Source organism: Macaca mulatta, chromosome 7, assembly GCF_049350105.2.
Source record: "Macaca mulatta isolate MMU2019108-1 chromosome 7, T2T-MMU8v2.0, whole genome shotgun sequence".
Taxonomy (NCBI): Eukaryota; Metazoa; Chordata; class Mammalia; order Primates; family Cercopithecidae; genus Macaca; species Macaca mulatta.
The window spans coordinates 123548975-123575672 of NC_133412.1; the positions used below are offsets into that span (position 1 = coordinate 123548975).

Sequence of the window (26698 nt, forward strand, 5' to 3'; positions counted from 1 at the left end):
CGAATGAACCTGCAGGTTGGTAGCTCCTGGGATCCGAGGTTGGAGCGCCACAAGACCCCAACCTGCTCTCACCCCGGGACAGGGAAATAGGAACAGAGGCACAGGTCCACCACCAGGTGCCTCTGCGAGAGGCAGCAGTGCAGGCGGCGGGGAGGACCAGCTGTCACTCACCTGGTGCTGGCGCTGCGGCCACCTCCACACAGCGGTCGGGGCCTCCCAGACGCCGACCCGCACGCCCCAAGGAAGCCCCCGGCGAAACCCCCGCGGGCCCGTCCGCAGGCACCAACCAAATAACGCAGCGCCGGCACCATCCCCTACGCTCCCCTGCCTCAGCGTTCAGAAGCCGCCACTTGACCCTCCACGGCCGGAGACCGGCGTCCTCTAGCCCCGCCCCTCATGCGGGGGCCAATGAAGTGCGCGCCTTCGCCCCATGTGGGAGAGGCTGCGGTGGCCAATGGGCGCGCGCGGCGGAGGGCGAAGGGCAGGCCAGTGCGCCGCAGACGCGTGGACGCGGGCTGGCTCCCTCCTTCCAACGCTGTGAGTAGAGGAGCTAGGCCCCTAACCGGGCGGTACTAGGCTGGTCGTTGTGTTCCGCCCTCGCTCTTCGCCAACGCTGGGCTGACCGAAAACCTGGCCCTTTAGGTCGCGCATCTTCGACCTTCACCGCCATGCGGATATGGGCCGCGGGAGAAACTTTGAGGGCGGGATTACGGTGAAAATGCTTGTTTGGGTGGGCCCAGCGGCTTCTTTCTCCCGGCTCGGCTTCGGCCCCGCCCCCGCCCCCGCTCGGCCCTGCACGCGGCCAGCGGGAGGGAGAGGGCCCGGGCACCCACCGTCTCCGTCCCGGCCCTAGCCGAGTCGAGCGTCCACTGGAAGGGCGCTCCCTGTCCGTCCCTAGTCCTCGGTCCTCACGGAGGCTCTTTGTCACAGCGAAGACTGACAGCCCGTAGTCTTCTGGACTTCTTTTATGGGGCTCCTGGCGGTGCTATTCATTCAGTCATTGATTCGTCTTGTAAATATCGAGCGCCTGCTCTGTACTGGACCCGGCGTTGGGTACCGGATGAACCAGACAGCTCGGTCTTTGCCACCATTTATCAGTCTGTGCCCTTTTCTCGAGTACTGAACCGAAATCAGTTTTAAATGTGCTGTGCGGGCTCTGAGCAGCGACTCACCTGTACAGGTCACTTCACCTGATTCCCATTCTGTAAAAATGAGGGCAGTGGGCTGCGTAATGTCTAAAGGACCTTCTAACTCCTTAAAATTATGTGATTCACCATCACCGTGCTAACACGGGTGTTACTAACGCCCATTCTATATGCTTGATGGCAGTTTTTAATTTTTAGGGTTAGCACAGCTGAACATAACAAATAGAATGACACAAATTTATTACCAGAAGGACTTCGTGTGCCTCTTAGAATCTTGGTTCCAGTCTTTGGTCAGGTGGCTCCAGGAAATCACTTCACCTCTTTGCGTCCGACCCTCCTCTGTGAACTAGGAATGATAGCAGTGTCTCCCTAATCTTAGGGCCGTTGAGCAGATTACACGAGATAAGGTGTTTAGCACAGCGAAGCATTTGCTACGTGATGGCATTTATTATGGTTAAAGGGTTTTACTACCAGAACAGTGGTACATAGTTTGCTTTATTTGTTAAAACAATGTAGAATATTGCCTGCTTGTTCCATCACAGATGAAAAAAAGAGATGGTTATTCAACTTTGTGAGGTAATTGTGGATTCCCATGCAACTGTAAGAATAGAGATTCTGTGTACCCTGTACCCAGTCTTCCTAGTGGTAGCATCTTGCAAAACTAGTACGATATCACAGCCAGGTAATTGACATTCACACAATCCATTGATCTCATTCAGATTCCTCATTTTGTATTAGTGTTCTCTGTGTATATTTAGTTATATATTGTTATCAGGTGTGTGGATTCTTGTATCCACCGCTACAGTCAAGGTACAGCCCAGGTCTATCATCACAAGGGTCTCTCCAGTTGCCCTTTTATAACCAAAACTTCCCTTTGTAGCCCCACCCAATCTACTCTCTGTTTCCAAAATTTTGTTATATCAAGAACGTTACATAAATGTAATTATTGTAATTATACAGTATGTAACTTTTGGAGATTGACTCTTTCATTCAGCATAATCCCTTGAGATACATCCAAACTGTTACTTGTATCAGTAGTTCCTTTTTATTACTGAGTGGCATTCCATAATGTAGATGTACTACAGTATTAATATGGTTTGGCTGTGTCCCCACCCAAATCTCATCTTGTCATCTTGAATTGTAACTCACAATTCCCATGTGTTGTGGGAGGAACCGGGTGGGAGGTGATTGAATTATGGAGGTGGGTTCTTCCTGTGCTGTTCTCCAGATAGTGAATGAGCCTCACAAGATCTGATAATTTTTTAAAAAGTTTCCCTGCACAAGTTCTTTCTTTGCCTGCTGCCATCCATGTAAAATGTGACTTGCTCCTCCTTGCCTTCCACCATGATTGTGAGGCCTCCCCAGCCATGTGGAACTGTAAGTCCATTAAACCTTTTTTTCTTCTCAGTCTCGGGTATGTCTTTATCAGCAGTGTGAAAATGGACTAATACAGGTATATTCAACTGTTCACTCATTGAAGGACATTTGAGTTGTTTCTAGTTTTTAGCTGTGAATCAAGCAGCTATGAACACAAGTGTACAGACTTGTGTGAACCTGTTTTTTTCTCTCTAGGATAAGTGCGCAAGAGTACAATTGCTGGGTCATATGGTAAGTGCATGTTTATTTTTATTTTTTGAGACAGGGTCATGCTCTGTTGCCCAGGCTGGAGTGCAGTGGCACAATCTCAATTCACTGTGGCCTCTGCCTCCTGGTCTCAAGCAATTCTGCCTCAGCCTCCTGAGTAGCTGGGACTATAGGCACATGCCACCACGCCCCGCAAACTTTTATATTTTTAGTAGAGATGCGGTTTCACCATGTTGGCCAGGCTGGTCTCGAACTCCTGACCTCTAGTGATCCACCCTCCTCAGCCTCCCAAAGTGTTGGGATTACAGGTGTGAGCCAACACATCCAGCTTATTGTGTCATTCTTTTTTATTTGCTTATTTTTTTTTTTGAGACAGAGTCTTGCTGTGTCACTCAGGCTGGAGTGCAGTGGCTCGATCTCTGCTCACTTTAAGCTCTGCCTCCCGGGTTCACGCCATTCTCCTGCCTCAGCCTCCCGAGTAGCTGGGACTACAGGCACCCGCCATCACGCCCAGCTAATTTTTTGTATTTTTAGTAGAGACAGAGTTTCACTGTATTAGCCACGGCACCCGGCCTATTATGTCATTCTTATTCCTTTGCGTCCTCACAGCTTAGCTCCCACTTTTGAGTGAGAACATACGATGTTTGGTTTTCCATTCCTGGGTTACTTCACTTAGAATAGTAAACTCCAGGCCAGGTGCGGTGGCTCACGCCTATAATCCCAGCACTTTGGGCAGCCAAGGCAGGCGGATCACAAGGTCAGGAGATTGAGACCATCTTGGTCAACATGGTGAAACCCCATCTCTACTAAAATACAAAAAATTAACCAGGCGTGGTGGCATGTGCCTGTAATCCCAGCTACTTGGGAGGCTGAGGCAGGGGAATCACTTCAACCTGGGAGGCGGAGGTTGCAGTGAGCTGAGATGGCGCCACTGCACTTCAGCCTCGTGATAGAGCGCAAGACTATGTCTCACCAAAAAAAAAAAAAAAAAAAAGAATAATCCTATTCAGGTTGCTGTGAATGCCATTAATTCATTCCTTTTTATGGCTAAGTAGTATTCCATCATATATATATATACCACAGCTTCTTTATCCGCTCATTGATTGATGGGCGTTTGGGTTGGTTCCACATTTTTGCAGTTGCAGATTGTGCTGCTATAAACGTGTGTGCAAGTATCTTTTTTTATATAATGACTTCCTTTCCTCTGGATAGCCACCTAGTAGTGGAATTGCTGGATCAAATGGTAGTTCTAATTTTAGTTATTTAAGGAATCTCCGCAATGTTTTCCATAGTGGTTGTACTAGTTTACGTTCCCATCAGCAGTGTAGAAGTGTTCCCTTTTCACCATATCTACGCTAACATCTATTTTTTTAAATTTTTTGATTATGGCCATTCTTGTAGGAGTAAGGTGATATCACATTGTGGTTTTGATTTGCATTTTCCTGATCATTAGTGATGTTGAGCATTTTTTCATATGTTTGTTGGCCATTCATATATCTTCTTTTGAGACCTGTCTTCATGTCCTTAGCCCACTTTTTGATGGGATTGTTTGGTTTTTTCTTGCTAATTTGTTTGAGTTCATTGTAGATTCTAGATGTTAGTCTTCTGTCAGATGTATAGATTGTGAAGATTTTCTCCCACTCTGTGAGTTGTCTGTTTACTCTGCTGACTGTTCCTTTTGCCATGCAAAAGCTCTTTAGTTTAATTAAGTCCCAACTACTTATCTTTGTTTTTATTGCATTTGCTTTTGGGTTCTTGGTCATGAAACCCTTGCCTAAGCCAATGTCAAGAAGGGTTTTTCTGATGTTATCTTCTAGAACTTTTATAGTTTCATGTCTTAGATTTAAGTCCTTGATTCATCTTGAGTTGATTTTTGTATAAGGTGAGAGATAAGGATCCAGTTTCATTCTCCTACATGTGGCTTGCCAATTATCCCAGTACCATGTGTTGAATAGGGTGTCCTTTCCCCACTTTATGTTTTTGTTTGTTTGGTTAAAGGTAAGTTGGCTATAAGTATTTGGTTTTCTTTCTGGGTTCTCTGTTCCATTGGTGTATGTGCCTGTTTTTATACCAGTACCATGCTGTTTTGGTGACTACGGCCTTATGGTATAGTTTGAAATCAGGTAATGTCATGCCTCCAGATTTATCTTTTTGCTTAGTCTTGCTTTGGCTATGTGGGCTGTTTTTTGGTTCCATATGAATTTTAGGATTATTTTTTCTAGTTCTCTGAAGAATGATGGTATTTTTATGGGGATTGTATTGATGGGAAGACCAATATCCAGAATCTGCAGTGAACTCGAAGCAATTTGTAGATTGCTTTTGGCAGTATGATCATTTTCACAATATTAACTCTACCCATCCATGAGCATGGGATGTGTTTCCATTTGTTTGTGTCGTGATTTCTTTCAGCAGTGTTTTGTAGTTTTCCTTTTAGAGGTCTTTCACCTCCTTGGTTAGGCATATTCCTAAGCATTTATTTATTTATTTTTGCAGCTATTATAAAAGGGGTTGAGTTTCTTGATTTGATTCTCAGCTTGGTCACTGTTGGTATATAGGAAAGGTACTAGTTTTGTACATTAATTTTGTATCCTGAAACTGCTGAATTCATTTATTGGTTCTAGGAGCTTTCTGGAGGAGTCTTTAGGGTTGTCTAGGTATACAATCATATCATTAGCAGACAGCAACAATTTGACTTCCTCTTTACCGATTTAGATGCCTTTTCTTTCTTCTCTTGTCTGATTGCTCTGTCTAGGACTTCCAGTATTATGTTGAATAGAAGTGATGAGAATGAGGCTGGGTGTGGTGGCTCACACCTGTGATCCCAGCACTTTGGGAGGCCAAGGGGAGTGGATCACCTCAGGTCAGGAGTTCAAGACCAGCCTGGCCAATATGGTGAAACCCCATCTCTACTAAAAATACAAAAAATTAGCCGGATGTGGTGGTGGGTGTCTGTAATCCCAGCTACTTGGAAGGCTGAGGCACAACAATCACTTGAAGCCAGGAGGCAGAGGTTGCAGTCAGCTGAGGTCGTGCCATTGCACTCCAGTCTGGGCAACAAGAGTGAAACACCATCTCAAAAAAACAAAAAGAAAGGAGGCTGGTGAGAGTCGGCATCTTTATCTTGTTCCAGTTCTTGAAGGGAGTGCTTTAAACTTTCCCTGTTCATATTATGTTGGCTGTGGGTTTGTCATATATGGCTTTTATTACTTTGGCATACCCTTGTATGCCAGTTTTGCTGAGGATTTTAATCACAAAGGGATGCTGGATTTTGTGAAATGCTTTTTCTGCATCTATTGAGATGATCATGTGATTTTTGATTTTAATTGCGTTTATGTGGCGTATAACGTTTATTGACTTGTGTATGTTAAGCCATTTGCGCATCCCTGGTACGAAACCCACTTAATCATGGTGGATTATCTATGGCAGCAGTAATTTAGTAGTGGTTATTTTCTAATTTGCATTTAACTGGGTACTTTTAATTTATTAGAGCTAGATTCACTAACTTACCACTAGAGGTCTCCTCTTTCCCTTTAGAAAGTGTTCCCAAAGGCAACTGCTTGGACTCAAGTAGGAATAATTTGCAAAATCATTAGCAAAGTTGCAGTTGAGAATGTAAAAACCTACCAATTTGTGTTAACTCTATTGCCAAATATAAATTTAATTTTTATGTTTAAAACATTTTAAATCTAGTATCTTGTGTTTTTAGAGATTACAGCTGAAGTAAATTTGGCCTTTCGTTAAAGCTAAATTATAAGATGGGTCAAAATGAATCAAGCAAAAGTAGTCAGTTTTCAAAGATCACTCTAATTCACCTGCTTAATAACAGTTTAACTGGTTTTACCTTTCTCCATGGAAACATGTCAACCATTTAAGACTATTAATAAACAAATATTTATTAAACTTTTGCATTATGCTGAGAAAAATTGAAATGAATGAGATGCCATCCTTGCTCTTTCTTTTACTTTGCATACTCTGTTTTCGTTCTAACTGGATTTTTTTTTTTTTTTTTGCATATTCTGCTTCTGCTTTTAGACTAACTGAAAACTCTTAATCATCAAGACCCATTTCAAAAGACACCTCTGGTGTGAAGCCTTCTTCTCACTCCCTTCTCTAGGTTCTCATGGCATTTGTTCACACCTCTACTAGCCAACCACGTTGGATGTTATTTATCTCTTTATGTCATCTGTCTGTATTAAATTATACATTCTATGAGGTCAGGAACCTTGTCTTTCTGTGTGTCTCTTTCTCCTTTGTTCTTATTTTTGTTTGTTTTGTCTTACCATTGTTGCCTTTGCACTAAGTATAGCAGACATTCAGTAAACATTTTTTGAGTGAGTGAGTGAATGAATGAATGAATGAATGGACATGGCATTTGAGTAAGGTCTTGAAATTGGGTGAGATTTCCACAGATTGATGGTGATGGGGGAGGGAGGCTTAAGAGAAAACAGCCTGAGTAGAAACTGGGAAAGCCCTTATTTGTAAATAAGATTGACAACTAATAGAGTTATTCGAGGTGGGCACAGACAGAGAGAGCTTTAACAAAAAGCTGGAAAGGGTTGAGAACATGATAAGAGGTAGTGGAGCAGAGGTTTGCAGTAATGAAGACGGCTATGGTGGAAAAGAGATGAAAAGGGTAGTTGGTTCTGTCTTCAGTTCACATCTCTCACTGTTCCACAGCCTCAGCATCCTCAATCACTTCCTCAGCTCTAAGGTGTTTCCCACTCAGGCATCTTTCTAGCCCTCTTCTTTCTCTTGAATTCTAGCACCTTGTAATGATTGAGGAAAGGACCCTGGGCTGGGAGAGAACTGGGTTCAAGTTTCAACACTACCACCAATTAGTCATGAAACATTGAGCAAGTCCCTTTAAACACAGCATTTATTAATACCCCACCTTGTTCAAGAAAGGATTTAGGGTGTCAGGAAGTTACTTAACATCAGGGCTTCAGTTTCCTCACCTCTAAATGAGAGATTTCATCCAGGTGATCTAAATTCCTTATAGCGCTAACATTTTGTGACCTCTGATTCCAATGATTTTTCGTCATCTGCACTTAGAAATCCTGCTAACACTTAATATGTAGATTATGAAAAACTAGAAGAAAAAAATCTGAACCTATAACCCTGTCCTCCTGATGTGATTTCTTTTAATGGCATCACCATCCTACTACTAGTGACTCAGGGCCAAAACCTGGTGTCATTTTCAACTCCTGCAGCCCATGCCCCTACATCTCTCTTAACTAAGTCATACGGAACCAACTCTGTAATGTCATTCCCATCCTTCCCCAACTAGGCCCTTTCCTATGGCCTCATGTGATTGAAGCCCTTGCTGGCTGGCTGTCCCATTCTGTTGACCGTTCATCTTGATGCTGCTGTCTGAGTAAATTTCTTGAAGCACAACTGTAACAATGCCAATGCTTTGTTCTATTTATTTATTTATTTATTTATTTATTTATTTTTGAGACGGAGTCTCGCTCTGTTGCCCAAACTGGAGTGCGGTGTGGTGCAGTCTCAGCTCACTGCAACCTCCACCTCCTGGGTTCAAGCGATTCTCCTGCCTCAACCTCCGAGTAGCTGGGACTACAGGTGCATGCCACCGTGCCCGGCTAATTTTTTTTTTTTTTGGATTTTAGTAGACACAGGGTTTCACCGTGTTAGCCAGGATGGTCTCGATATCCTGGCCTCGTGATCAGCCTGCCTCAGCCTCCCAAAGGCCAGTGCTTTGTTCAAAAACCTTGGTGACTCTCCGCTGCCTACAGAATACAGTCCAAATTCCCTGGCTGAGCATGCAAAACCCTTCATGACCTGACTGCAAGTTGCCTGCCTCTTCTCATGACTCACATGTGCTAGTGAAACTGAAAATAACATGCCTTAAATGTTCCTGCTTCAGCTAATCTTGCATAATTTTTCCTGGCACCTTTGTTTGTTGAAATCCTTTCTTTCCTTATTTTAACTATTTTCAGGCATTTATCAAGTTCTGTCACTCTTAACTACTTGGTAACATGTCTTAGCCCACTCCATCCTGCATTACACTGTCAGATGCTCAAAGCAAACACCATGTTTCATTTATCTTTGTCTCCCCATCCCCCCACTCCCCGCCGCACCCAGTCCCCTGCACACACCTAGCACACTACTAAGGAAACTTGAATTAAGGTAAATCAAATCGAAACCTACTCCAGGAATCACGTTCTCAAATTATGGTTATAGATTTTCACAGCTGGAAATTATCTAAGCAAATCATCTCATTTTACAAATGAGAAAACCAGAGGTCAGAGAGGTGAAGTTATTTGCCCAGTCTTTCCCAGCTGCTCTTAGTTTTTTTGTTTACACTGCTCTGGTGACAGCACTTGCAGCCTTGTCATAGGTAGATCTATTTTCATGTCTCCTCTTCTTTCCTGGATGCAAGCATCTCAACCTCGACACGTTGCTCTTTCGGTGATTTTAGTGTGTCATTTTGATACTGGAAATATAGATGGGGAGTAGAGCCAGCTTCAGCAAATTCATAGCTACAGCGCCTGAATGGACACTAGATGGCAGTACGACAGACAGACTCCAATTGAGGTTTCAACAGTGGAACTTAATGTTCAAGCCGGAAGGAACCTTAGACACCATCCAGTCCAACCCCTCATTTTTTTTTTTGCAGCAAACAAATAAAAAAACCCTAAGAACAAGAAACAGGAGTGACTTGCACAATAATTGTTGAGTGGCAAGTGAGTCATCAGCTTTATCAGTACAAGAGCATTGACTCTGAGGTTGTGAAGTAAGTTGCTATATGTATGGGACTCTGATGATGATCTAATGTAAGTACTATTTTGTGTGTCTAGATCAAATGATGCTGTTTGGAAAAGTTTCCCAGCAGTTGTGTGGCATAAAGAAACTCCCATGGTCATGTGATTCCAGATACTTCTGGGGCTGGTTGAATGCAGTGTTTAATAAGTAAGTGACTCTAAATAAAGTGAAGAAATGTGGAAATGGTTATGGCAAAATAAGTTCCCAGTAGCTCGTTTGGCTATTTCTCGTATTTCAAATATTATTTTAACAATTTGTGCAGTGTGATCCTAATTTTGTTTACAAACAAAACCCACACAAACATGGAAAAAACACCAGAAAAATGGATTACGAAATATTAACTGTGGCTGTTTGGGTTGCAGGATTTCAGTGATTTTTCTTACTTATCTGTCCTTTTGATACATTTCAAGTTTTCTAAAATAAACATTTATTTTATAATCAGAAAAACATAATTTTAAAATACTTTACTTTTATGGCTTTTTAAAGGAATGTAGTTAACCTTTTGAATTCTATCAAAGTAACTCAGGTTTTCACAAAATTAGTGGGTGGCACACTTAGAAATAACATTTTGAGCAAGGCACGGTGGCTCACGCCTGTAATCCCAGCACTTTGGGAGGCCAAGGCAGGCGGATCACGAGGTCAGGAGATCGAGACCATCCTGGCTAACACTGTGAAACCCTGTATCCACTAAAAATACAAAAAATTAGCCGGGTGTGGTGGTGGGCACCTGTAGTCCCAGCTACTTGGGAGCCTGAGGCAGGAGAGTGACGTGAACCCGGGAGGTGGAGCTTGCAGTGAGCCGAGAGTGCGCCACTGCACTCCAACCTGGGTGAGAGTATGAGAGTCCATCTAAAAAAAAAAGAGAAAAAAATAGCATTTTGAAGCTGATGAAACTAACCTCCTTCTGATTACTTAATACAGCATTATGATCCCTAGCTTGTGAAAAAAGCATATGTAGAAGTTAATAAATATCACGTAATGAGATTAATTTGAATACAGATTCAGAATTATTTTCTCTTTAATCTTTTGTTATTAATACAAATTTTAACCAAGTATAGTCATTCGTAGAATAGTTACTAAATATCTCTGGTATCAAGCACTCTACTATATGTGAATCAATGAAAAGTTGTGTCTGATAAATTCATATAAAAATAATACGCATTGACAGTGTTCACTTGGAAACAAAAACTAAACTAAAAAAGCAGATAGACTACAGGGTTTTTTTTGTTTTTGTTTTTGGTTTTTGCATGGATCTCAGTAATACATTTATCTTCCTCCTCAGTCACTTGAAATGAAAATTTGTTGCGTTCTGTATTATTTATGTCAGTTAATATAGTTAACAAGCTAGTTATTATTGTAAAAGCAAACTGTTTTTTTTCACTTGCCAACAGGGTGGATTATGATCGCATCAGGGATGTTGGCCCTGACAGGGCAGCATCCGAGTGGTTGCTGCGCTGTGGGGCCATGGTGCGCTACCATGGCCAGGAGAGGTGGCAGACGGATTACAACCACCTTCCAACAGGCCCTCTGGACAAATACAAGATTCAGGCGATTGACGCCACCAACTCTTGTATCATGAGCATTGGATTTGATCACATGGGTAACTACCCTGTCATTTTGCTAATAGGAAATGCAGATGATTTTGCAGTGACCATTTTGTTGCAGTTGACTCACAATTATAGTCATAGGTATGTCCTTTTTGCCCATTTCAGTATAGTCAAGTTTATTTCTTCCTGGGTTTGATATTTATTTTCAAATTAAATTGAGGTTACAGACACCTTCCTCTCCTTCCTCCTCTCACTAAGCTTGTTTCTATATGTCTCTAGTCTTTGGTTTATTGACTTAAAATTCAGGGCCTTGTTTATCAAACTATCTTTGTCAAACTTCTGTCATTGAGAAGCCCTCAGTAATGCAGGAATAATTATATCCACACAGCTTCTGCCTACGTGGGCATTTTTTTTCTTTCTTTCTTTTTTTTTTTTTTTTTTTTGAGATAGAGTCTTGCTCTGTCAGCCAGGCTGGAGTGCAGTGGCACAATCTCGGCTCACTGCAAGCTCCGCCTCCCAGGTTCATGCCATTCTCCCACCTCAGCCTCCTGAGTAGCTGGGACTACAGGCGCCCGCCACCATGCCCGGCTAATTTTGTTTTTGTATTTTTAGAAGAGAATGGGGTTTCACCATGTTAGCCAGGATGGTTTCCATCTCTTGACCTCGTGATCCGCCCGCCTTGGCCTCCCAAAGTACTGGGACTACAGGTGTGAGCCACTGCACCTGGCCTCCTTTTTTTTTTTTTTTTTTTTGAGACAGAGTCTCACTCTGTCACCAAGGCTAGTCGCCAAGGCTAGAGTGCAGTGGCGCGATCTTGGCTCACTGCAACCTCTACCTCCTGGGTTCAGGTGATTTTCCTGCCTCAGCCTCCCAAGTAGCTGGGACTACAGGTGTGCACTACCACGCCAGGCCGATTTTTCTATTTTTAGTAGAGACGGGGTTTTGCCATGTTGGCCAGGCTGGTCTTGAATTCGTGACCTCAGGTGATTCACCCGCCTCAGACTCCCAAAGTGCTGGGATTACAGGTATGAGCCACCGGGCCTGGCCCTATGTGGGCATTTCTTTCCTCCATTGTGTGGGCATCTGACTGTAGAATGGCCCCGTCCATCAGCACAAGCTCTGTAGTGAATTCCTTATATGGCTAATAGGGTGAGCAATCATTCCAGTTTTCATGGGATTCAGAGGTTTCCCAGGACACAGGACTTTCAATCCTAAAACCAAGTCAGTCCTGGGCAAACCAGGACAGTTTGTTATCTTAGTGGTAAAGCAGATTCTTAATCTGTACTTTTTCTCCCCAGTGGGCCTACAGCATGTTGAAAAAATAAGGCTGTGCAAGTGTCATTATATCGAGGATGACTGTTTGCTGAGACTTGGTCAACTTGAAAATTTACAAAAAAGCATATTGGAAATGGAAATAATATCCTGTGGGAATATCACAGACAAAGGCATCATTGCTTTGCGTCATTTAAGGTAGATGATCAAAGCCAAAGTGGAAACTTGATAATGCTGTTAAGGTGAATAGGTAGAATTTAACTGACTGTGAGGGCTGGTGTCTATTTTTAGTTCTGAAAAAGATAATTTTAAAAAATGACTTCACTTCCATCTGTAATACTTTAAAAGAGCTAAAATGATCAATCTTAATACATTAATATTTTATTGAATTTTTTATAGGATATGTTTTTAAAAATTAAATCTACATTAAGCACCTAGCATGGTGCCTGTCACAGTAAGCCCTCAGTAAGCTTCAACGATTATGCTTTCTCTCCTTTTTTTTTTTTAAAGCAATTTCCCCTATGTTTTTGATATTTTCAGGACATTTGGTATATACCTATTAGCATTTTACCCTGTAATTATGTTGGTTGAGGGGAAAAAACCTTGAAGTATTCACCTTTCTGTGTTTAGAGCCTAGAACACTGCCTGACACTATAATAATCATCAAAAGCACGCATTCACTGGTTAGGAAAGCTTTTCTACATCCTCTTGTGCCACCAACCAGACCCATGCCATGGCCTGGAGCAACTCACCTAATTCCAAATGCAAAAACAGATAATACTAGCAAGGAATGTTTAACTCTAAAATTGTAAGGTTCTGAGTCTTATCAGCGTGATGAAAAAAGAATAGAAGTTTGTTTAATCAAATCTCTGTGTTAGAGATCCCAACATTCAAATTATAAATCTAATTAGTGTAGTTCTGCTTTAATATAAAATGGATCTACCAGTAACCTCAGTATCACAGGAAGTTTGAGAAATTTTAAACATTAGGACCACAAGTAGTAGATTGTCCATCTCTTACATTACTTGAGGCTTCAGAGCTTCATCTTTTAGTAGAAACTCGAGTATCTTTAAGAATTTTCCCAGTTTTTGCCCTTTTGGGGTTGAGATTCACATTTCATGTTTCACATGCAAAGGATATCTACATCATTATAAATATATATTTTATTTAGAATGATTCAGCTAGAAATATTGACATAACCTAAGGTCTGTGTTACTTCCTGGCATGAATTTCATCTCTAAGGCTACTGCTCTAAAAGTCATTTTGAAAGCATAGGGTGATATAGATTAATTTTCTATGTAATTTTCTTTCTTTAAGCCAGTAAATTGAGTTTATTTTTAATGCTCTTGGCTAAATTGAAGTGACTTTTTTCTTTATTTGCAGAAACCTCAAATATTTGTTGTTAAGTGATCTTCCCGGAGTAAGAGAAAAAGAAAATCTTATCCAAGTCTTTGAGACAGCACTGCCCTCTCTGGAACTAAAATTACAATTGAAGTAAAATAATGTGTCTTATTTCAGTATAAAGGATCATTTGAAACTGTTGATTCTAAACATCAACTAATATTATATAGTCATCAGTAGAATTATAAGGATGCCATATCATGACATTTACAAGTGGAGAGTGCATCATATTTAGAAAATGAATATTCAGATGTGACTCACTAATGTTACTAAGTTGGAAGTGAGAATTTATGTACATTAATTCATTTTAAGAAAAGTGCAGCCGGGCGCGGTGGCTCATGCCCATAATCCCAGCACTTTGAGAGGCCAAAGTGGGCAGATCACCTGAGGTCAGGAGTTCGAGACCAACCATGGCCAACATGGTGAAACCCCGTCTTTACTAAAAATACAAAATTAGCTGGGTGTGGTGGTCCACGCCTGTAATCCCAGCTACTCTGGAGGCTGAGGCAGGATAATTACTTGACTTGGCAGGTGGAGGTTGCAGTGACCCGCAATTGCGCCACTGCACTCCATCCTGGGCGACAGAGCGAGACTCTGTCTCAAAAAAAAAAAAAAAGAAGAAAAAGAAAAATGCAAACTAGGTAACATTTTAATACATTCATTTAATATGTAAATCTATAGATATCTCTTGATGTAGATATTTATTTAGAATCCTTTAAAGTTATTTGTACAACAGATGTTTTTATTAGTAATTTACATTAAATTTAACTTTAAAGTTAGTGAAGCATACTACCATAAATGCACAATTATGAAAAATTAGAAGCTAAATTACAGATTCATTGATGGCGTCAATTATGCATAGTGGTCAATGGTGGTTGAAGCATGCATTTCATATTGCTTCCCAGGATTTGCATGCATTTCCCATGATCCTGCATTCTTGTGTTCTTGATAGCATACAGACTTTCTCAGAATCAACAGTTGCTGCTTAATTTGTCTATTTTGTAAGCTTAGGCTACTATTTTATTAAAACTGGACAGATACTTGGCTGAATACAAATAGTTTTGCAGATTGCAATATAATAAAAGGAAACAATAATAAAAACCAGTAGGCTATGCTTAGGTTTCTCTTAAAACTTAAAACTGCTTTAGGCTGGGCCCCGTGGCTCATGCCTGTAATCCCAGTGCTTTGGGAGGCTGAGGTGGGAGGATCACTTGAGACCAGGAGTTTGAGACCAATTTGGGCAACACAGAGAGACCCCATCTCTATAAAAAATTTTAAAAATTAGCCAGGCGTGGTGGTGTACACCTGTACTCTCAGATACTTGGGAGGTTGAGGTGGTAGGATCGCTTGAGCTCAGGAGTTTGAGGCTGCAGTAAGCTATGATCACGGCCACTGAACACCAGCGTGGTAGCCTGGGTGAAAGACAGAGACCCTGTCTCTTAAAAAAAAAAAAAAAAAAAAGGGCTGGTCTGTAATCCCAGCACTTTTGAAGGCCAAGACAGGCAGATCATTTGAGTCCAGGAGTTCAGGACGAGCCTGGGCAACGTGGCAAAACCCTGTCTCTACCAAAAAATTAAAAAATAAATAGCCGGGTATAGTGGCACATTCCTGTAGTCTCAACTACTCAGGAGTCTGAGGTAGGAGGACCATTTGAGCCTGGGAAGTGAAGGCTGCAGTGAGCCATGTTGGCACCACTGCACTCCAGCACTCCAGCCTGGGCAACAGATTAAAACCCTATCTCAAAAAAAAAAAAAGTCAAAAATAGATAAAACAGGTCTTTATTGTTACCTGTGTGAAATGGCCCTGATTCTATTACTGTTATATGCCAGTTTGTTTATAGATTTCTGTGTGTTTGATTTGAACTTTTTTTTTTTTTGAGACAGACTCTCACTCTATTGCCCAGGCTGGAGTGCAGTGGTGTGATCTCGGCTCACTGCAACCTCTGCCTCCCAGGTTCAAGCAATTATCTTCCTTAGCCTCCCAGGTAGCTGGGATTACAGGCACCCGCCACCACACCAGCTAATTTTTGTATTTTTAGTAGAGACAGGGTTTCACCATCTTGGCCAGACTGGTCTTGAACTCCTAACCTCAGGATCCACCCGCCTCAGCCTCTCAAAGTGCTGGGATTATAAGCGTGAGCCACCGTGCCCAGCCTGGTTTGAACATTATTGAGCTGTTGAATATAAACTTGAAAATAATTTTCAAATAAACACTTTCTATGATACAGTTTTCAGGTAGAAAAATGAATTTTCGTTGTGTTTAAAAACCAGCTTATACAAATAGCACATAGTATAAATGGTAATTGCCGCTGTCATTTTAAAAATCAGAAAATAGTAAATAAAAGGATGTGGAAGAGTGTCATGTGATACAGTGGAGATTTCATGCTGAATAAAAGGATTATAAATATGGTTAAATTGAACATAAGCATAAATGTAATGGAACTCATTAGAGAAAAATAAGCCTTTTTTCTCAGGTTTGTTTCATTACTGTATGGTGAGACAACTGATTCACCATGATTTAGTCGAGAACTACTTTTCTATTCTGAATGGTTTTTGGTAAAACTATTTGCTGAATTATTAGGCAGTTATAGTAATCTGCCTCCGTCAAGTGCATTTTCTTGGGTTAAGGAAAAAAGAAATTTTAACTATTCATGGAAGCTGGATGTTCTTCCTTGTCATTTGAATCAAGGCTGTCTAACAGGAATTGAATAATTCAGGGACTAGCATTTAACCCATATCAGGTCTAGGCAAGAAATGACATACATTAGGAAGCCTTAGGATATCATTAAACTGCCTAGAGTCAAAATTATTGAACACACACCAGACCTCAGTGGATTACTTAAGTAAATGGGGTCAGATGTCATCGTGAAGAAAATTAACGGGAAGAAAATGAGAGTACAGAATTGTTTTGAAAATAGAGTGAAATTCAACTTCGAAGACCATGGCTGAGAAGTGCTAGGAATAGTGGCAGCACATCAACCAGAAATGGTGTTGAGCTGTAAGAAACAGACGTCAGGCTTCATATTGCCCTTGTGTCGGGGGAACAAGGATGAAAAAGCTTTTTGATTAAGAGCAGTAGACCAAATCAAAGCTAATTATGTCATTTTGGCCAGGCGCAGTGGCTCATGCCTGTAATGCCAGCACTTTGGAAGGCCGAGGCGCTCAGATCATGTGAGCCCAGGAGTTCAAGACCAGCCTGGGGAACATGGCAAAACCCTGCGTCTACCAAAAAATACAAAAAAAATTAGCCAGGTATAGTGGCACATGCCTGTAGTCCCAGCTACTTGGGAGGCTGAGGTGGGAGGATCGACATATATATATGTCATCATTTTAAGTCTCACTGTGCAAGGCTATGAGTCCTCAATAATACTTTGGACTACTTAGTGTAATACATTAGTTGTTAGAATAGCATATACACACACACACACACACACACACATATACATATACATACATAAACATACAAAACATACAAACAGTGCAAAAAGATGTTTCAGGGAAAACATCAGTTTACAACATAATGTCTTTCATGGCTCAAGGAAAAGCTCACAAGCAATTTCTTCTGAAACCCAGATCACTTACAGGTTTGCCTATAGATGTACCAGGTCAAAGGCTGTGCCAGAGAGAATGATGTACTAATTATTTTCAGGCTGACAGGTTCAGTTCCTGCAAAGCCTGTAGATCTTGCTCTACCCTTTGACTGCCTTAATCAGCTGCCAGGCTTCATGCCATGGTTTGCAAGGGGAATTGGGTGAATAAATGTAGACAGATTACAGTAAATTCATCTTGCCTGCAAAAGTGACTAAGGTGCATCCTTTACTGATAAAGTAAGGATGAAATGTATAAACATATAATTAAATATATAAATTACCAAGTCTTTGAGATAATTCGTATGCTTTTAAATATTTCGAACCTGTTACCCTCAAAATGTTTTAAAATATAAAAATCAAGAAATAGAGCAAGCAGGAAATGGGATTTTAAACATTTTGATTTCAAGAAGTAGAACTTTCCTTAAATATGATGCTGAAACAATCTGAGAGGCAGGAGATAGGACTCAAGGCAACAGATCCAAGGAAATATATATGGGCATTTTGTAGTCCATTTTTCTTGTGTGGCATGTGGTACAACTGAAGCATAAATCTTTTTGGTATCATCTAATTTTGCCAGAGGTATGGGACAGTTCATATTCAGTCCATAAGCTCGGCTGCTTACATGAACTGAAATACAAGTGCAACTCCAAACAGGTTTTTTCTTTCTTTTCTGGACACCATCATCAAGCATGGAAGACTGGATCTGGAATTTCCCTTCATATCTTGCCAATTGGCCTCCCAGTTTCTTGCTTATGTTTTCTCCTGGTGTGTTTTCAACATTGTAATTGTTTTTGATCAACTGTATAAGTTTTATTTTCTTCAAAGTATCTATTGATTCCTTTTTAAAAAATCATGTCTCCTAGCTCCTTTAAATGTCTGGAAAACGGTAGTTAAGTTTCTTGGTATTACAGTAGTACTTCTTATTGTCCAAAGCTGGAAGGATGCTGCTGCCAGTTAGCTGGGGTAGGTATTGCAACTGAAAATGCAAAACACAGAATTAGGTTCAAAACTGTGCCATGCATTTTTTGTTTTCATTATTTAGAATATATCACAAAAGAGGTAATTAAGCTTTTTAGTATAGAAACACTTTTTTGGCACAGAATCCAGGACTTGAGAGAGGATTAAATGTTTCAATTTGGTCTTTGCTTTTCCTTTTAAATGTTTATTTTATATTAAAAAGGAAAACGTGCACATTAAAGAAGATTTAAAGAATATGAAAAGGGGAGAATCTACATGTTAACATTATTGGGGAAAAAACAGATTTACAGGAGTTGAGAGCTTGCTGAGATCTCAGGGATCATTTAAGCCAATGCCTTGTCTTATGGCAGAGAAAACTGATAACCAGAGCACCTAGGCAATTTGCCTACTTACTCTCTTTCCTTAGTTAAAAAGGCAAATCAAGCATGGCACAGTGCACACTTGTAGTTCCAGCTACGAGGGAGGCTGAGGTGGGAGGATCCCTTGAGCCCGGGAGACCAGCCTGAGCAACATAACAAGACCCCCATCTCTAAAGAAAAAAGACAAAACTGCTTCCTGAAAATGTTTGAATTTATTGTCAATGTCAAATGAAAGTCAGAACACACCTGTATTTTTTGTATTGCACTATATGTCCTTAGGTATCCCTAAAAAGGAACTTTTTAGTACTTTTACTTTTTAGAAAAAATTTTTTCAGGCATTCTCCTCAGAAAAGGACTTTTTAGTACTTTTAAATCAGTTGATTCTTTCAGGATTTAAAAGCAGTACACCAGGCCAGGTGTGGTGGCTCATGCCTGTAATCCCAGCACTTTGGAAGGCCAAGGCGGATGGATCACCTGAGGTCAGGAGTCGAGACCAGCCTGCCAACATGGCAAAACCCCGTCTCTACTAAAAATATAGAAATTAGTTGGGCATACTAGCGCGTGCCTGTAATCCCAGATACTGGGGAGGCTGAGGCAGGAGAAACGCTTGAACCCGGGAGGCAGAGGTTGCGGTGAGCCAAGATCACACCACTGCGCTCTAGCCTGGGCGACAGAGTGAGACTCGGTCTCAAAAAAAAAAGCAATACACTAAATAGTGGAGTTTCCCTATTTTTTCAAGTAGAAATATTTCCATCAAAACCTTTTGCTCTTGAATACAAAGTAATGCTGAGATAAGGAATAATTCGGGGGTGGGGGTGGAGGAGTCTGTTTCTGGCCTGTTTTGCCACCTGGATCATACATGATGGAGAATAAAATTAAAACATTATTAATTTTGTAACTGTGATCTACATTAGGGCCCTGGAGTTCATGTTGTACTTGTTCCTCATGGACTCTTCACCCTTTTCCCTCCTCCCAGCCTCACACACAACACCCTGGTACCATTCAGCATGCTGGGCAGTGGAAGCTGCAAAGGGAAAGACAAAGGCAAGATAATGTATAGCTTAAGGAGTACCTAGGTAGATCCAGAGGTTACCCAGGATCAGTTGTGGTTCCAACAACAGTTCATTCTAAATTATTACAGCTTTTGGCTTATCACAAGATGCTTAATATGAGGCTATTTTATACCAATCAGGATTCTTCACAGACTCCCAGTGTGCAGTTTGGATGCTGGTCTCTGGTTAAATGTTTTCAGCTGATATCACCAAAAGCATTCATCACTGTATTTGCCCTAGCCAACTATGACAAAGGATCAGGGAGGAAAACGCTCCTTTTTTGGATAAACCTGGAGTGTTAGTTAATACTGAAGGTGTACATGATGACACAGAACTGCCTGGGAAAATCTGATTTCATTTTCCAAAGCACAAGAAGTGTGTTCAGCTGGACTCATACTCATGTATCTTGTTGAGACCTGTGCTCATGCAGGCCGGAAACCCTGGTCCCTATGTGACAGCAGGACAAGAGCACCTTTAGGATTCAGGGAGAGGGGACTTCAGGAGACAGATATCCCTGGGGCCCTGGCTGATAGACCCTGTGACCTGTCTCCTAGTGCTGGAATGAGGATGCTGGAGCTGAAAGCCACAACTGCCATCCTCAAGTCTAGCTGGAGTCATACCACTGTGTACCGGGTGGCAGGTAGGAGATCATTTGAAATTACAACCTTGGATGTTTCTGCAAAGCAGTGGTGCTTTCGGCTCTTTCTTAGGGTCTTTCTTGTTGGTTTGTCATGTTCTTTTGCCACATCCTCTATTTCTCTGATGTTTTCAAAATATGGGTGATGCAACAGCTGTTCACATGTCAGTCTCTCAGTAGGGTCCATGTGGAGACAGCCCTAAAAGAACAGAAAATTCCTTCTTCTTTAAAATTGTATTAACTTATTAATGTCATTTTTTTTTCTTCTTTGAAAGATGAAACTCTTCAGTTGCAATAATAAGGGGGGAAAGCCAGAAAAACACACCAGTCATGATTTTAGTTCCTTCCAGTCATTCCTAAATGGGCACTCACATATTAAATAAACAATTTCTAGAAGTAGTAATGAAAAATCATTTTCTCCACCTTATTCTGTTCTTGAGGCAATTGATACTCTTCCCTGGGAGAGTAAGATTTAGAGTTTACCTCAGTGGCCAAATGGGGTAATCCATTTAGCTAGTTTGGTCCCCTGCATGTACTTCGTAAAAACTAGTGTTTTTATGTTAAAAATGATATTTACACATGATAACAAATACAATTCATACAGCAAAGTCTCCACCACTCTAGGTGTTCCATTCACCCTTCTAAAATCAGCTACTCTTTATTTTATTTTATTTTATTTTTGGTGTATCCCTCCAGAAATAGTTTATCCATTATAAGTGTATATGAGCATGTATATAAGGAGAAGCATAATGTACATGCCTTTATATTACATCATTGTTAACTATTTTTGTTGCCACTGAGTAGGCCATGGAGCTCATTCTTAGATAGATTAAATTTCACAACTACATACTCCAAAGAATTGACTCAATTTGTATTGGTTATGTCAGAGGTGTTGAAACCAGAGCAACTCCATCTTGAATAGGGGCTGGATAAAATAAGGCTGAGACCTACTGGGCTGCATTCCCAGGAGGTTTGGCATTCTTACAGGATGAGATAGCAGGTCGGCACAAAATACAGGTCACAATGACCCTGATGATAAAACAGGATGCAGTAAAGAAGCTGGCCAAAACCAAGATGGCGATGAAAGTGATGTCTGGTTGTCCTCACTGCTCATTATACACTAATTATAATGTGTTAGCATGCTAAAAGACACTCACCAGCACCATTGACAGTCACCAGACAATACCATAGCAATGCCCAGAAGTTACCCTAAATAGTCTAAAAAGGGGAGGAACCCTCAGTTCCAGAAAATCCCTGCCCCTCTCCTGGAAAACCATGAATAATCCACCTCTTGTTTAGCATATAATCAAGAAATAACTAAGTATACTCAGTTGAGCAGGACATAGCACTGCTCTGCCTATAGAGTAGCCATTCTTTTATTCCTTTACTTTGTTAATAAATTTGCTTCCACTTTGCTGTGTGGACACGCCCTGAATTCTTTCTTGTGCGAGGTCCAAGAACCCTCTCTTGGGGTCTGGATTGGGACCCTTTCAGGTAACAGTTATCATTTATATTAACTCATTATTTAATACATTAGTAAATAAATAATTTTTAAACCATGTGGGACATTGACTGTAACTTGCAAACAGTTGATACCATAACTCATTTTACATAAAAGCTATATTTCTAAATATATATATATAAATCAAGTTTTTAAATGTACTTCAAATGTACCAGGGAGTTAGCTATTTAAAAGGATCCTACAGCTAAGCATTTTCTGAAGAAAAGGTTCCCTTTGTAAAACTATCACCACCCCTCTGAAATTTCTGTTTTGTGTAAATTTAGACTTCAAATATAATGTTAGGTTTAAAGTGAAAAATACTTGCAAATGTTTTCACTTAATAGAATGTGATCCATTTTAAAACTTGAAAATATACTTTTCCAAGGATAATTTTTTTGTTTTTTTTTTTTTGAGACAGAGTCTTGCTCTGTTGCCCAGGCTGGAGTGCAGTTGTGCAGTCTCGACTCACTGCAACCTCTGCTTCCCCGGGCTCAAGCGATTCTCCTGCCTCAGCCTCCCGAGTAGCTGACATTACAGGCGAGTGCCACCATGCCCAACTAATTTTTTTTATTTTTGGTAGAGACGGGGTTTCACCATGATGACCAGGCTGGTTTTGAACTCCTGACCTCAAGTGATCCGCCTGCCTCAGCCTCCCAAAGTGCTAGGATTACAGATGTGAGCCACCGGACAGCCAGGAGAATTCTAAAAGGAACACTTTTCATTGCATGGATTGACATAAATAATTCAGATTCCCCAATTGATGACAACTGCTGTGTGCTTCCTGGTCTGTTGGAAGCCACGATTTTACCTTTAGGAGCCCCAGAGCAGGATAAGAGATGTTTGGGAATTTCAATTCAAGTGGTTCCTGTTGAAAAGAAAAGAGATTTTTAATTTACAGCATGTATTCAAATTAAGGTTACCTCAAATTAAATCTTTCGATAGAAACATTTTCCCGGCACCTTCCTCACCTCCTCCACCCTTTGCCCACTCCACCTGCTGCCTAAAACAATCTCCCTTTGCCTTTTTCACAAGCTTTCTCTCCCCATCTCCAAAATGCTTTTTCAAATTTGCTTCCTAACCACTCCCTTCACTTAGCAAATTATAAATAAAAATACTAATGAAAAACAAAAAACTTTCTGAGCAGCTTTTTCCTTTTTTTTTTTTTTTGGCCTCAATTTATATAACTTGCCTTTCCTGAGAATAATTTTTGGCATTTATAGTGGCGTTTATAAAAAGGCAGCCGGCTGGGTACAGTGGCTCATGCCTATAATCCACTCAGGGAGGCCAAGTCTGACGGCTTGAGCCCAGGAATTTGAGACCAGCCTGGGCAACATGAAACCCTGTCTCTATATAAAAAAAATGTACCAACAAACTAGCCAGGGATGGTGGTGTGCTCCTGTAGTCCCAGCTACTTGAGAGGCTGAGGTGGGAGGATGGCGTGAGTTTGGGAGATTGAGGCTGCAGTAAGCCATAAATGTGCCACAGCACTCCAGCATGGGCGACAGAGCAAGACCCTGCCTTAAAAAAAAAAAAAAAAAAAAAAAAAAAAGGCAGCTCTAATTATATAAAGGGAGCTGTAAAATAGATGTTTTTCCCCTACCCAGGTGAACAGATGCTTCTTGATTTTCTGGTATGAACACCGTCGTCTCCCACTAGAGCCTGCTGCTTCCCTTATCAGCCTACTGTTTAAAGAGTCTCCTGTGGGGCATTCATCAATCTCCTTTTGGCCATGTAAGGCTATTTTGCTCCAGTCATGTGCTGGAGACAATCAGGAATAACACTATAAATGGGAGGAATGCCGAATGTCAGGCAGACAAACAGGCCAGTTAAAGAGAGGTACCGCTGACAAAGGCTAATTGAGCAGAAAGGCTGAGAAAATAAGAGCCAGCCAAGCTGAGCAAAATAAATGACTGCAGTGCATTGTGTGTATAAAAGTGGCAGTGTGTGAGCTGCCGGCTGGAGTGACTGGCCAGGCTCGGCTCATCTAATCAAACACAGTCCTGGTGCCGTGGCCAGCCTTCACAGTACAGTATTATTTTGGACAAGGAACCAGCTCCCAATAACCAATTCTGGATTGTACACATTGATAAGAGTAGGAGAGAAGAGCCTCTGTTTTAGAGTTCCCTATGTTCAACAGGAGAAAAAAAAATTCTAAAGTAGATTTGTATTAGCCCTTGACAGTATTCCCTGTTGCACCTCCATACTCCCACTCATGCTCCATAGCTTAAATTCTCTTGTTCTTTCTGTCGGTTGAATCTGAGCATCACTGGGGATTGACGTGCCATTGCTGTATCATCGAGCTCTGCTGTCCCAGCAACAATGTCTGAATGAGGCTGACTGGTTGCCTGTGATACGCTGGAGCCCATCCTGCCGGCTGAGCTAGTTTCCCAGCCCCAGAAGCAGGCAGGCCTCCCTCTGTCAGGGTTACTGACAGGCAGAGGGACTGGGGCACAGATGTTCAACCAGTGCAGCCCCCGCACTGCTTCTTCCTGTGTTTCTGTCAACAGGAAATCTGCAGGACAATCTCTGGGAAACCATGGGAAGCTTTCTACATTTATGAAACCTGGGTTACTTCTGAGGCTTCACCAACAGACAAGAGAACAGGAAATCACTAAGGATATTTAGTACAGAACTGGGAATGTCCAGACCACAAGGAAGCCAGATGGGTCACCTCCCATATGTCAGGTGTCATTCCTGCCCCTCCGTCCCAGCAAGACCCACTTTGAATGCTAGTGCTGCAGGAGGAAGAGGCAATGGAGATGCAGAAACCTTCACTGTAGGACAAGCCAAGAGGTTAGGGAACAAATAAAACACAAGTGGTAGAGACAGAATTTACATCTGGAAACGAAGGGTTTAGTGAGCAACTGGAGAGTTAGTTTCATTTTTAAGATACCTTCCTCAGACAGTGGAAACTCAAGATTTCACAAACCTTAATTATGCTCTGAAATGTTTTTGATTGCAATACAGACTCGTTAGAAGACATTCAAAAATATAAAAAATCATAAAGTTACCCCAAAATCCCACCCAAAAGAGATACCTGCTGTTAGTATTTTGATATATATCCTTGCAGCCATTTATTTCACAAATGTCAAAAAAGAGCTTGTGATTTCCCAGATGATGTCATATTATTGTGTATTTATATATGTAAATAAATATATATATATGCATTGTGTACATATTACATATTTATTAAAACTTGGTCAAATTACACATACTGTTTTTTTTGTTTGTTTTGTTTTTGTTTTTGTTTTGAGACAGAATCTGGCCCTGTTGCCCAGGCTGGAGTATAGTGACATGATCTCGGCTCACTGCAACCTCCACCTCCCAAGGTCAAGCCATCTTCCCACCTCAGCCTCCCAAGTAGCTGGGACTACAGATGTGTGCCACCGTGCCTGGCTAATTTTTGTATTTTTAGTAGAGACGGGGTTTCATCATGTTGCCCAGGCTGGTCTCGAACTCCTGGGCTCAAGCGATCCACCTGTCTCGGCCTCCCAAAGTGCTGGGATTACAGGCATGAGCCACCATGCCCAGCCTACACTGTTTTCTAACCGTCTTTTTTTTTTTTTTTTTTTTTTTTCACTGCATGATATTACTTACTTTTACAGACAGAATTTTGCTCTGTCACCCAGGTTGGAGTGCAGTGGCATGATCATAGTTTACGGTAACCTCAAACTTCTGGGCTCAAGTGATTCTCCTGCCTCAGCCTCCCAAGTAGCTGGAGCTATAGGCATGTGCCACCAACCCCAGTTAGTTTTTAAAATATTTTGTAGAGACAGGGTCTTGCTATGTTGTCCAGGCTGGTCTTGACCTCCTGCACTCAAGCATCTTTCACTCAGTTGTCTCCTGGGTTGCTAGAACTATAGGTGTGGGACACTGCACCTGACTCTATATGGTATTTTTTTTTTCTTTTTTCTTTTTTCTTTTTTTCTTTTTTTTTTTTTCTGGAGACAGGGTCTTACTCCTGTCACCCAGGCTAGAGTGGAGCAATCTCAGGTCACCGCAGCCTCAACTTCCTGAGCTCAGGTGATCCTCTCACCTCAGCCTCCTGAGTAACTGAGACTACAGGTGCATGCCACCATGCTGGGCCAACTTTTTGTATTTTTAGTAGAGACAGTTTTGCTGTGTTGCCCATGCTGGTCTTGAGCCCCTGATCCACCTCCCTCAGGCTCCCAAAATTCTGGGATTACAGGCATGAGCACACCTGGCCTGATGAGGTATTTCTATTGTAAGGATGTACCATACTTAATCCCCTACTGATAGCATACCGAAGGAAATAATTTCCATTAAATAATGCCACATCTTTATGCTCTTGGATAATGGTTTCACAGGAATAAATTTTTGGAAGTGGATTAGGGATATACACATTTCAAATTTTTCTGTTCTTAAAAAATGGACTTCCCCCATTTGGGTTGGCCATAGAGGGCAAGCACCAGAGTAAGACTGGCTAAGGAAGTTGTTGGTTTTTTTTTTTTTTTTTTTTTTTTTTGGACAGAGTCTTGCTGTGTCACCCAGGATGGAGTACAGTGGTGTGGTATCGGCTCACTGCAACCTCCATCTCCTGGGCTCAAGCAGTTCTGCCTCAGCCTCCTGAGTAGCTGGGATTACAGGCATGTACCACCATGCCCGGCTAATTTTTGTAATTTTAGTAGAGACAGGGTTTCACCATGTTGGCCAGGCTGGTCTGGAACTCCTGACCTCAGGTGATCTGCCCATCTCGGCCTCCACAAAGTGCCGGGATTACAGGCCTGAACCATTTTGCCCAACCCAAGTAAGTTCATTATGATTTTTCCCATGGTCTGGAGACCATAGGCATAGTAGAGTAGGGAATTTGGACAATGCTGGGGAAAAAC

General features: G+C 41.5%; 3 protein-coding genes across 11 annotated transcripts in view; 1 reads left to right on the top strand and 2 right to left on the bottom strand.

Moving 5' to 3' along the window:
- The window catches only part of L2HGDH (L-2-hydroxyglutarate dehydrogenase), a 70795-nt gene extending 70409 nt beyond the window's left edge, over window positions 1-386 (bottom strand). Inside the window, exon 1 of the mRNA XM_001099959.5 lies at window positions 172-386. Within this exon, the coding sequence (XP_001099959.1) occupies window positions 172-311 (140 nt within the window). The 5' untranslated portion in view covers window positions 312-386. The remainder of the gene's footprint in view (window positions 1-171) is intronic.
- Window positions 387-488: 102 nt separating this feature from the next.
- On the top strand, window positions 489-25058 carry DMAC2L (distal membrane arm assembly component 2 like). Of its 7 annotated transcripts, XM_077940981.1 has the most exons (7): window positions 489-537; window positions 2718-2753; window positions 9548-9659; window positions 10904-11112; window positions 12358-12529; window positions 20265-20350; window positions 24356-25058. In XM_077940981.1, the coding sequence occupies exons 3-7, from the start codon at window positions 9553-9555 to the stop codon at window positions 24406-24408; spliced, it is 627 nt and encodes a 208-aa protein (XP_077797107.1). In that variant the 5' UTR covers window positions 489-537; window positions 2718-2753; window positions 9548-9552; the 3' UTR covers window positions 24409-25058. The 7 variants fall into 7 exon arrangements, with proteins under 7 accessions (XP_077797107.1, XP_077797106.1, XP_077797110.1 ...); XM_077940980.1 differs by lacking the exon at window positions 2718-2753; XM_077940984.1 differs by lacking the exons at window positions 20265-20350; window positions 24356-25058 and adding an exon at window positions 13715-16098.
- Window positions 17702-26698, bottom strand: part of CDKL1 (cyclin dependent kinase like 1) — a 66824-nt gene continuing 57827 nt past the window's right edge. For all 3 annotated transcript variants that reach the window (XM_015143659.3, XM_077940978.1, XM_077940979.1), the window contains 3 exons: window positions 22657-22713; window positions 20376-20546; window positions 17702-18297 (listed from right to left, as the gene is read on the bottom strand). In XM_015143659.3, coding sequence (XP_014999145.2) covers window positions 18190-18297; window positions 20376-20546; window positions 22657-22713 — 336 coding nt within the window. In that variant the 3' untranslated portion in view covers window positions 17702-18189. The remainder of the gene's footprint in view (window positions 18298-20375; window positions 20547-22656; window positions 22714-26698) is intronic.

Coding starts and splice junctions, on each gene's coding strand:
- DMAC2L (XM_077940981.1), top strand. CDS start 9,553: ATGATGCTGTTTGGAAAAGTTTCCCAGCAGTTGTGTGGCATAAAGAAA. Junction 11,113..12,357: donor CATTGGATTTGATCACATGG/GTAACTACCCTG, acceptor TTTTCTCCCCAG/TGGGCCTACAGCATGTTGAA. Junction 20,351..24,355: donor CACTGTGTACCGGGTGGCAG/GTAGGAGATCAT, acceptor TTCTGTCAACAG/GAAATCTGCAGGACAATCTC.